Here is a 10,950-nt window from a genome sequence, read left to right on the forward strand (position 1 = left end):
TATTGTGAGGCTCCAGCTGTGTCGACCTCCTCATTATTTAGGCTACTCGCTATGTAGTGCAAGCTGGTCTCTAACTCAACGGAGATCTGCCTGCCTCCTGAGCACTGGGAGTAAAGGTGTGCACCACCATGCCAGGCTCCTTTTAAAAATTGTTTAATTAGTTAATTTTTGTGATTCTGGGTGGGAATGAAGTCCTGGGCTTCACTTGTGTATTGTGTATGTTCCACCACCATGCCACCTCCTCATGTTAACATGTCCCTGCTCTAAATGAAGAAACGCTACCCCGGTGAGCAATGGCTGTCCATTCCCTGGTAACTGTAGTCTACTTTCTGTGTGGATCTGCCTGTTGTGGGCGTTTCAAACACATAGCGTCACAGGGCAGGCGGATCTGGCTTTTTCCATCCAGCGTAATGCTTCAATTTTTTAAGATCATATTTTATTTGTTTGAGTGTGTGTGCATATGTGCTGTCATGTCATACATGCAGAGGTCAGAGGACAGCTTGCTGGGTAGTTCTCTCCTCTTGCCTTGTGGGTCCTGGGATTGAAGTAGGTCAACAGGCTTTCAGTGGGGCCTTTTACCCACTATGCCACTGTGCCGGCTCTATTGTTTTCAGCACTTTGTTCCTTTATGTGGCTGAAAATTTCACTGAATGCAATATGTATCTATGCCTATCTCTTCATTTTTATCTTCTACTCATGCCCATCCTTCCTTCCCTCTTTTTTCCTCCCAGTTGCTGTTTTCTTCCGAGGTCAGGTAGGAGGAGCTCTCCTTCCCCGCCTCCCAGTGAAGAAGAGAAGGACCGCTTAGGAACTTGGGCTCCAGTGATTGACTCTGAGGGTCCGTCCTTGGAAAGTCCCATGCTGCCACCCAGCTCCTTACCGTCGTGCTGTGATCTTACTGCAAGACACGATGAGGGACTCTGTGGGTCCCAGCCTATGAGAAGGGCTGTGGGAGGTGACCATGCTGTGCCTTTGGATCCTGGTCAGCCAGACACAGAGTGGGGAAAGTGAGCTGTGGCTGAGATCTAGGTTCTCTTGGGTGGTGGAGAAGATGCAGGCCACAGTCACATCCCGATGGGATGGGCCCCGGGCAGCTGTGAGGGAAGCTGGGCTGTTTAGCGTCTTCTGTCCACATCTTCTCAGGTTTGCTCTGCAGGGGTTGGTTGTGACTGCCTACTCCATCTCCTCCACGGGAATAGGCACCATGCTGGTGTTTGTTAAGTTAAGCGCAGTGCCCAGAAGCTCTTGGTGTTAAATAGAACTGTATCGACTTCCCCGGGAGCTAAGTTTCTTCAGGTGTTTGTTTAGAGCACAGCCATGGATGAATGGTTTGGGGAACCTCTTCATGGCAGGTTTTTAGCTGCCATATTGAATACTGTCCCAACAGAATGCTCCTACTGTTATATTCCCACCTTGACGGGCTTCATTCAGCTTTTGCTGCAGCCCCTGGAACATTTTGGTTGTGGGAGGCTGGCCTCTTGCCTGCCTCCACGTGTGGACAGGGTGGTGAGTATTTATTTATTTACCACCTCCTTGCTTCTCAGTAAATAGCAGTGATGTGGCTCTTATTGCTGGGGTTTCCAATATCTTCCAAGACCTTGGCAGGTTGGGTGGGGCCTGAGAGCTGCAGGTAGGGAGTTTGAGCCCATCCAGGTGAAGTGGCTGGCTGCAGCCAGGGTGAGGGAACAGCGCAGACATTTGTTTGGGCAGAGGCGACTCTGGGCTGCCCATCTTGTGCTTATAAAGCAGAGCTGATGTTTCTGCAGGGGTAAAGCGGGCTCCTTTCTTATTTTCTTTCCCAGTAGCGACTCCCAGGGCTTTAGCTGCCACAGTGCCCACTGTTGCGTTGCAGGGACGAAGCCCAATGCTCGGTCCAGTGGGGGCACACAGGGTCCAGTGGGGGCTTTATTTCTAGAAGCCTGGAGTGGGGGCTTTGGGGATGGAGGCGAGGAACCACATGCTTTCCTTCAGACACTGAGGCTTCTGCTCTCCTGCTGCTAGAATCCTGTCTAGAGAGCAGGGCCGGTAGCTGGAGCTCTAGGGTGGGCTCTCTGCCGGGCTCACCTTGTTGCTCTGCTCTTAGGGTTGTGTGCGCGTCCTCTCTCTGGCCATCTGCCCCGTCTGTGGGCTCTTTTACTACTGTATCGGCCTGTGTTGTGGGATTGTCATGGCATTTAGTTCAGAGTTGAGGGGCATTGGCCTGAAATAAAATGCAAGTATTTAAGACTGGTGTTGCAATTTGTGTCTAACAAGCTGTAGCAGGGAAGGAGGGAATGAGAGCTGGCGGGAGCTACTTTCATAAATCATGAATTTATCAGCATGGAAATAACACTCGCTATAGAACTGTGTGCTGGAGCTCTCCTGCATTGTGTGCGAGACTCAGGTTCCCCGCTGCAGGAGGGAGTGTTTTCCAAAGAGCCAGGATCCAGTTCTTCTTGCAGTTCTGGGCATGAACCTTGTTAGGTATAATTTACCTGATGCTGCTTCCATCTTTGAAGCCTGTCTGAGGTGCCAGGTGCTAAAAGAGAAATAAAGTTTGTCAACAGGCAGATGCAAGGCCCTGGCTGGTGTTCATCCCTCCTTCCTGCCCGCCTCCCCTGGGTCTCTTCTTTATATGATGCATCAGAGCAAAGCGAGGATAGAAAACCTACAGAGGCAAATCCAAAATGTCAAAAGAAGTTCATTTAAAAGGGGGGAAAACTCCATACACAACCCACACAAAACCCGACAGATGCTAGGCTAATGGCATCCACTCTGCCGATTGGTGGGGATGGCTCATGAATATTAATGAGTCCACTGCTCCAAATGGTGCAGCTGTGAACCCAGCTGTGCCTGAAGCTCTCTGATCTCAAAACTTCCAGACAGGAGCCGGAGGTGGTCTGTGTCAATTCCCTACTCAGCCAAAAAGCAGCAAGCTGGATTGGCCTTCTTCTGTTCTCCCTCTCCTCCTGGAGCTGGTGCTAGGCAGCTAGCTCTGCCAGCAGGCTGGGCTGCTGGGACAGCAGGCGCTCTTCAGACATGCCTGTGATTTCTCAGACTCCCAGCTTTTTTAATGATCCATTAGCAGCAGTGCATACAACAGCACCTCAGTTAATGCGAGGCCAGGCGCCGGCTCCTCAGCCTTGTGCTGAGTTGGGGATTGGCTGCAGAAGATGTCCGGAGAAGGAGAGCTTTCCTAATAGCGTGGGCCCACGTACCAGAAAAACAGCAAACATCGATGAAAATGTCTTCTCATTCAGGCGATGCCTGAGGCCTCTCTTGCATTTTTCTCTGTCCAGCGTGTGCCAGAGTCTAGCCACCCCAACTGGAAGGCTTTCGCCCTGAGAGATGAGTCACCGGCTGTGGGGAGCGGCCCGCTGCGTTGTGTCCTAGAATCAAAAGTGTTCTTTGTTTTGATCTGAGGTTTGAGGCTAGTCTGGTACCTGGTTTAGTCACAGCTACTCTTGTGACCCAAGTCCTGCCATCCCCTTCATCTGAGTGGCGAGAGGTCGGGGACCAGTGAGGGGTGATTGGAGGTTATTTGGTGGGAAAAGTGAAGGTGGGGGAATTCTGGGGCAAAAATAGTTTCCTGCGAGTTGTTTGGTTTGATGGGAGTCAGCAGGGTAGGAAGCCTCGTACTCCATTTCTAGCTGAATGTGACTGCAGAAGGTAGCTTTAAGTGGCTGGCCAGGACGTGGGGGTGGCCTGTGTCATTTCTATACCCCGTGTGTTTGATCTTTAGAGGAGGTACTTCCCAAGCTCCGTGGTACCAGGTCACACATGCCTGTCATTCCAGCACTTGAGAGGCCAAGGCAAGAGGGATTGCTGTGAGTTTAAGGCTAGCCTGGGCTACAGAGGGTATTCCAGACCATCCTGGGCTATAGTATAACTCTCAACAGTGGCAAACAAACCTCACACAGTCTTTAGATTTCTGGCTGCTGGGGTTTAAGTCCCCACCTCCGAATTCTAAATGACTCCTACCTTCTGGTAGCTTTGTTCAGAGAGCATCGATTGCAGATTAGAGCCGGGCGGTGGTGGCACACGCCTTTAATCCCAGCACTCGGGAGGCAGAGGCAGGCGGACCTCTGTGAGTTCGAGACCAGCCTGGTCTACAAGAGCCAGGACAGGCTCCAAAACCACAGAGAAACCCTGTCTCGAAAAAAAAAAAAAGAAAAAGAAAAGAAAAAAAAAAAACGATTCCAGATTAGAATTAAATTAGCCCCATATTGGTGAGTTTGTATACTTCAACTCTTGCTTAGCATTCTTAACAAGTTGGTGTGGAGTTGTAGTCCCAGGATGCAAGGGTGCTTCCAAGTGTAGAGATGGGATCAGAGATCAGAGCAGCCCCTGGCCTGACTCACTAAGGCTGCAAGGGTGCTGGATTGGGGTGCCTGGCCTTTGTGGATGCCAGAGCAGCACTCTGCTAGGACTCTGGGAAGCCAAGCAGATAGGTACTGTGGCTTGGGCACTTCCTAAGTGGGCAGTGGGCAGCGATCCTAAGCCCGAGGGTAGCCCTGCCAGAGGGAGTCACCTCTGTAGACTGGCTCACGGAACTTATGGAACTCTTTTGTCTAGACAAGTGTCCTGCTTCCTAGTTTCTTTACTACTCTACTTTCTTCTTGAAGGGTCTCCTCAGCACACTTTGAAGGCCCTCCCCCATCCTCCCCCACCCAGCTCCTCTCTGAGGCACTGTTGGAAATGGCTGTAGACCAGCTGTGTGTTGCCCCTTCCAGCAGAGTCAGTCCTGACATTGTAAGAGAAATCATGTTGAGAGAGAAACAGTTCCGCCCTGGCCATAACTAGATGTGGAGAAGAAGCTGGGGACCTCAAATCTCCAGGTACCATCAACATAGACCACTTCTGCTTGAAAAGCTAGCAAGAGCCACATTCCTTAGGAGCCAGCGCTCCTGACTCAGGGAGTGATAACTGATGTTGCTTGCTTCCGGTTCAGAGGGCAGATAGGTCTACTTAAGCACAGGAGAGACACCCCAGGACTTCACAGTGAGTAGTATGGAGACAGGAATGCCCAGTTAAAAGATTACTGGGAAGTTGGTAAGGGGTTTTCCTGAGAGCTGCTTGAATCATGGGAAACCACCAGCCAGAATTTTGAGTCTTTCTGCACTTCAAGCTCTCTCCCCCATTCCACCAATCCAAAGGGGCCAGCTTGTCAGGACCACCAATGCAGTAAGCTTGTGTCTCTTCCCTTAGTGGTCATGTTTGTCGGGGGCTCCTGACCTGGGGCCCTCCAGCAGAGGGCCTAGACTAGTGAGGGCCCCAGGCAGTCTGTTGGAGGCCCATGCAACCTGCCTGTTGAAGCTACAAGACTTAGATATATTCTGCCAATTAGGGCACATCTGTTCGAACCGCTGAAAGGCGGGCACTGTCTCTTTAAGAGCCATCCCACTCCTCTCCTTGAGTGATGAGGGCTGAGAGCACAGGGGAGTCGGATGCTGATTAAACAGTCCTAGTGCCGAGCCTGTTAGAAAATTACTGTAATTATGATCAAGTCCCAGCAGAGGGATGAGTTCCAATCCTGCTAATAACCCTTCCAGGTGCCTCAGCTTCGGTGCCCAGGGGAGGCAGCATCGACAGGGCTCTGGCTGGCATCGCGGCAGGCGCTGGCCCTCCTGTGTGGGCTGCGCAGGCAAACACAAAAGCACCAGAGCCCCATCCTGTCTCTGCACCTCCTGAGCAGAATCCTGGTGGATTTTGGTTGTCTTTTTGTTTTTGTTTTTTTCTCTCTTTGTTTTGTGTTTTGGTTCCTGACAGAGCTCCTGGGAGCCATTTTGTACGAGAAAACTTTCCTCTAAGCTAACAGCGACGACCAGGAAAATCACAACCTCGAGACAACAGTCTGTCCTGACTCTCCTCCCTGTTCTGTCAGGGGGCTACAGTCAGTACCCTGCAGTGCCGAGTGCTCCGGTCTCACCCACTTCAGGGGGATTTGAAGGGATCCAGGTCTACGTGGTCCTTTGTGCCACATAAAAATGCTGTTGGGTTTCTGCTTCCTGCTCGGAAGTGGCATTGCTGCTCACACGGTCCCAGTCAAGCGTTCCTGTGTTACCCTTCCCAATTTCTGCCATGAGACAGGGAGCTGCGGAAGTAAGCGCAGAGCTCCAGACCGGCAGGCCTGCAGCTCCGGACCCTCGGCTGGCCCTAGTCAGTCAGATCTGCAGAGGTGCAGGGCTGGTGGGTTTAACGGGAAGCTGGAGCTGCCTCCCTGGAGCTTCAGTCGTGCACCTGAGGTTTTGTGTTCTGCGTCTTCCCAGCCCTGCCAGAAACCACTTCTGCGATCATCAGCTAGTGGCTACTGCACAAACTTAGAAGGCAGGGCCTGGCTCCGAGCATGCGCCAAATGCTCTGAGTCCTTTCTCAAGAGGGTGTGGGGTAGACTTTCGCCTCAGGAGACATTTGGCCATGTCTGGAAGCATTTTTGTTGTCTTAAGTGAGCGTGGTGGTGGTGGTGGGGCAGGGACAATGACAGATGATAGTGATGGCCGGGGACTCTTATGGAGTCCTCAACAAAACAGAATTTTATGACCTATGGCCAGACATGGTGCTCATAATCCCAACACTTAGGAGACTGAAGCAGGAGGATTGCTGTGTGTATGAGGCCATCGCGGGCTACACAGTGAATCCCAGAACAGTGTGGACTATAGACTGAAATCCCATTTCTATCAAAAACAAGGGGGTGCGGCTCGGTTGGTACAGTGTTTGCCCAGCATGTAGGAAGCTCTGGGGTTCAGTCCCCAGCTCTGTAGATATGCCTGGGAGGTAAGGCAAGGGTTAAAAAGTCAAGGGCATCGTCAGCAACATAGGGAGTTTGACATCAGCCTGGATTACACGAGACCAGGCTCAACAAAGCAAAATTCTCCAGCCCAACATGCTGAGGCTGAGAAACATCACTCTGCCACCGTAAACTTAGAGATGCTGAAGAAAAAATGACGTCAAGTGTCCAGATGCCAGGTGCCTTCCTAGAGGGTGCCAGTCCTGGGAGCAACGGTGTGTGTGAGCTACCTTGGAGCTCAGTACAGTGAGGCCAAGTGGCCCGTGGGTGAACGGGAAATGTTTGCTGCCTGTTTTTCTGATCCAGGATGGCCAGCTGCTCACCAGCAGGTGGAGAGCGTCTGCAGTGGCGGGCAGATGCCCTCTTGGAGGACCAGCACTAGAAACCTCTTGGAACGAGCTCCGGTCACAGGAGGCAAAGGAAGTGTCCTACTGTTGCCCGGTGCCACAAAATGCTCTTTATCAGTGGCACGTGGCCAGGTGGAAATGTGGAGGATCGTGACGGGACCCCAGGAGGGAACAGAACACACAGCTGCTGACTGCGGGCCAGCTTCCCCACAGCTCCATGCCAGAGACAGTAGCTCCCTGGAAGCCCGGGCATCGGGGAAAGGAAGCCTAGTTGGCAGATTTACCGAGAAGCCAGGCCTGCAGGAGAAAGGACTTCATTAGAAGGGATATGGCCAGGCCTCGTGCCAGGAGAGCTGGGTCATCTCTTTCCTGCCTGGCTCCCCAGCTCGTTTCCCTTGCTTTTGGTGTGCACATGCATCCCAGGAAAGCACCCCCTCCTTCACTTTCAAAAGTGTCTTAGTCTGGGCCTGGGCATGGTGGTATCCAAGTGTAACCCCAGCTGTTCTGGAAGCAGAGCCGGAAGGACCATAAGTTCAAGGCCAGCTTGGGCAACTTAGATGCTGTCTCCAAAAAGAGGGCTGAGGTAACGTGGGCCATGCTTGCAATTCCAGCACTTGGGAGGCAGAGGCAGGAGGATCTCAAGTTTGAGGTCAGCTGGGCTTTTCAGTGAGACCATCTCAAAAACATCAGGAAGGTGTCTCAATTATAAAAATATAAGGCCACTCGATTGTACATGTTTCTCCTAACAATGTTTTTTCCTCTATTATATTTATTTAAAAAAATTGTACCAAAGGGATCTACGGCTTAACATCCAGGGCCAGTGAGATGGCCTAACTTGAAATAACTCGGCCTGTGCAGATGAGGGGGAGACTCAGGGTCCACACGGCGGAAAGAACAGACAAACTCCAGTAAGGTGTCCTCTGACCTCCACACATGCTCCGTGACCCCATGCCCTTTCCCCCCATAAGTACAGGTCATTGATGTAATCTCAAAGAATGGTTATCAATTCATAACAGCATGTTTCCCGACCTGTTTTTTTTTTTTGATAGGGAAGTGGGGCAAACAATTCAAATCCCTTGAAAAAAGAGAAATCTCTTTTTTTGTGTGTGTGTTTCAAACTCCCCCACCCAGTCTTTGCAGACTCCACTGGGAACTGCGATGGCTGGAAGAGCGAGGCGTGATCATCTGCACACTAGAAAATGAGTTCGAGTCACTGGGCTGTGCAGCGTGATGAGCTCTGCGAAGAGGCCGATTTTCCCCAAGTCAGCCCCCAGATTTCGCTGCTGTTCTGGGAGTGAGCAAATTCATGCCACTCAAGATTCATCCTTCCAGAACGCTCCTGGGCAGCTGGGGGGCGGACGGAGCTTGAGTCAGGGGAGCAGCTTGGGCCAGGGGAGGATTGCACACAACTGGGATGGGACAGGGTTCCTCTGTGTAGCCCCGGCTGTCCTGGAACTCTCTCTGTTGACCAGGCTGGCCTTGAACTCACAGCAATTCACCTGCCTCTGCCTCTCAAGTGCTGGGATTAAAGGCGTGCGCCACCACGACCTGGTTTATTTCTCTTAAGGAAAGACAACTCTTTCACTTCTGTTTCACTCACCAGAACAACTAGTGCCACTAAGAAGCCCTCCTATGTGTAATGCCACTAATTCAGTGGGTCTAAAGTCCCCGTCATCCAGTTAGTGGCGGGCAGCGAGGTGGGGGTTAGTTAGCACAAACCAAACACAAACAGGAATCTGATTGGGCAGCTGCCATCTGAGGGTGTCAGCTGAGACCTTGGCTGTTGATGGAGGAGTTGTCTGTCTGTCGTGTGAGGTTTAGTTTTCAACCAGCTGTAGGAACTTGGGTCTCCTGCTTACTCTTGAGAGTCTGTCCCCGCTTTTCCTTAAGAGTTCTAAGTTTTCTCTGGGGGAAAAAAATAAACCCATAGAAACAAAACAATGACGATGCCTCCTCTCCCCCGCTGGATAACAAAACAAACCCCCCAAAAGTAGAGTGGTCTCCTCTAGGACTCCCTCCCACCATGAAACCACAAATGTCCTCCAGCCGCCTGTGGATAGTATCGTCAGGTCCCTCAGACCCACTTTGTCCTTTCTCAATGTAACGGGGTCAGGACAGATTTGCTCCCCTCCAGAAAGGGTCTGGCTGTGTAGCCCTGACTGGCCCAAGAACAAGATGGCCTCTAACTCTGTGATGATCTCCTGCCTCTGCCTCCAGAGTGCTGGGATTCTAGGTGTGTACACTACTCCTTGCCTTGCCGAGGACAGATTTCCAAGACCCCTGCTGGTGTATATATGTTAGGGATAATCTCTCTCTCTCTCTCTCTCTCTTTCTCTCTCTCTCTCCTTCCTTCCTTTCATTTCCCCGAGCTTTACAGCTAGAAAGGCCAGAGGTTTGAGTATGGTACCTTACCTGTGGAGCGCAGAAGTTTGGGAGACATTTGCAGTTTGGTTTTTTTAGGTCTACGCGCGCAGAAGAGATCACCTTACCAAGGGATTGTTTTCAGTGCTGGAAGCAATGGCTGTGCTGTTAAGAGCATTGGCCAGTGCAGGGGGTGATGGAGTTACCCTGTCCTCTTGCCTTTTTCAATCCCTTTCCCACCCTGCCCCAGATACTTGCTTTCTCTTCTGGGATCCCCCTTTCTGGTGTCTGACTCAAAGGGTCATGCTCTTGCCAGCCAGCTTGTCTTCTGGACTGGGACTTGGGGGCGGGGGCTTTCCAAGGAAGGTTGAGTAGGTGTAGAAGGGTTTGTGTTAAACACTGCACAATACCCATTGTTCTTACCTATGGGTTGGGATTGGTGCAAAGGAGGTCCCTAAAGCAGTAGGCAATTGCTTCTCTTTAGTTCACCTGCTCATGTGCTGCCACCTAGTGGTTCCCTCTCCTTTAGCACCCTGGGTAATAGGGAGACCTTATAGATACTTCTCTTATCAACACCCCCACCGCAGACCCCACATTGTCCCATTTTTCTCACCTCTCTAGCCATCATACAAAGAATTGTTTCCATTTTTTATTTTTGTGTCTGGAAATGAGTAGTTATAAGATTTTTTTTTTTCCGGTTTGAGAAACTTGGGATCTACCAGCATCCCTGCGTGCTGTCTGGTTTCTTTCTCTTCTGTGGTGATGTGAGATGCAAATTTACTTACAGTATAGTATGGTCCTTACTGAGGTGGCTTCTGCCAACCCAGGGCCGCTCCGAATAGGCAGTTTTGGTATAAAATTTCTATAGCTGCTCAGGTGTCTGTCTTGCAAAATTTCTCACGTAGAGCCTGGCAATAAGAGCTAGTCCTTACTGAGCAGTTACCACATGCCAGGTCCTTCTCTGAGTACACAGGACTTGACAAACCCTTTCATCTTCCTAACTACCCAGTGATCTGCTGAGATAGAGCACACCCCTTCTTCACAGAAGAAACGGAGGCACCAAATACCACCACATCCTAAACGGGGTAAAGATGTACTTCTGGGTTCACTGGTTCCAGGATTTGTGCTCCCAACCACTGTTTTGTTGCCTCTTCAACGTGCAGACTGCGTGCCGGAGACTGGAAATGGACCAGGGAAGCCCTGCATTAGAGAACCCCTTGGAAAGCGCTTCCTCAGCCCATCTGGGACTCCGTGCACTGCAGGCCAGGGGCTCATGGAGGCACTCTCCAGCGTGCTGATTCCCAGGCCTCGCTCCATTCTCTCTCCGAGATTCACCACTTTATTTATTTATTTATTTATTTATTTATTTATTTATTTTTTGGTTTTTTTTTCGAGACAGGGTTTCTCTGTTGTTTTGGAGCCTGTCCTGGAACTAGCTCTTGTAGACCAGGCTGGTCTCGAACTCACAGAGATCCG

At 51.0% G+C, this 10,950-nt stretch overlaps 1 protein-coding gene across 2 annotated transcripts in view; it reads left to right on the forward strand.

Annotated features, from left to right (window-relative positions):
* Positions 1-2,542, forward strand: part of Snx11 (sorting nexin 11) — an 11,930-nt gene extending 9,388 nt beyond the window's left edge. For both annotated transcript variants that reach the window (XM_026789900.1, XM_013354152.2), the window contains one exon: positions 732-2,542. In XM_026789900.1, coding sequence (XP_026645701.1) covers positions 732-1,011 — 280 coding nt within the window. In that variant the 3' untranslated portion in view covers positions 1,012-2,542. The remainder of the gene's footprint in view (positions 1-731) is intronic.
* The last annotated feature ends 8,408 nt before the right edge of the window (positions 2,543-10,950 follow it).

Source organism: Microtus ochrogaster, unplaced genomic scaffold, assembly GCF_000317375.1.
Source record: "Microtus ochrogaster isolate Prairie Vole_2 unplaced genomic scaffold, MicOch1.0 UNK31, whole genome shotgun sequence".
NCBI classification, from domain to species: domain Eukaryota; kingdom Metazoa; phylum Chordata; class Mammalia; order Rodentia; family Cricetidae; genus Microtus; species Microtus ochrogaster.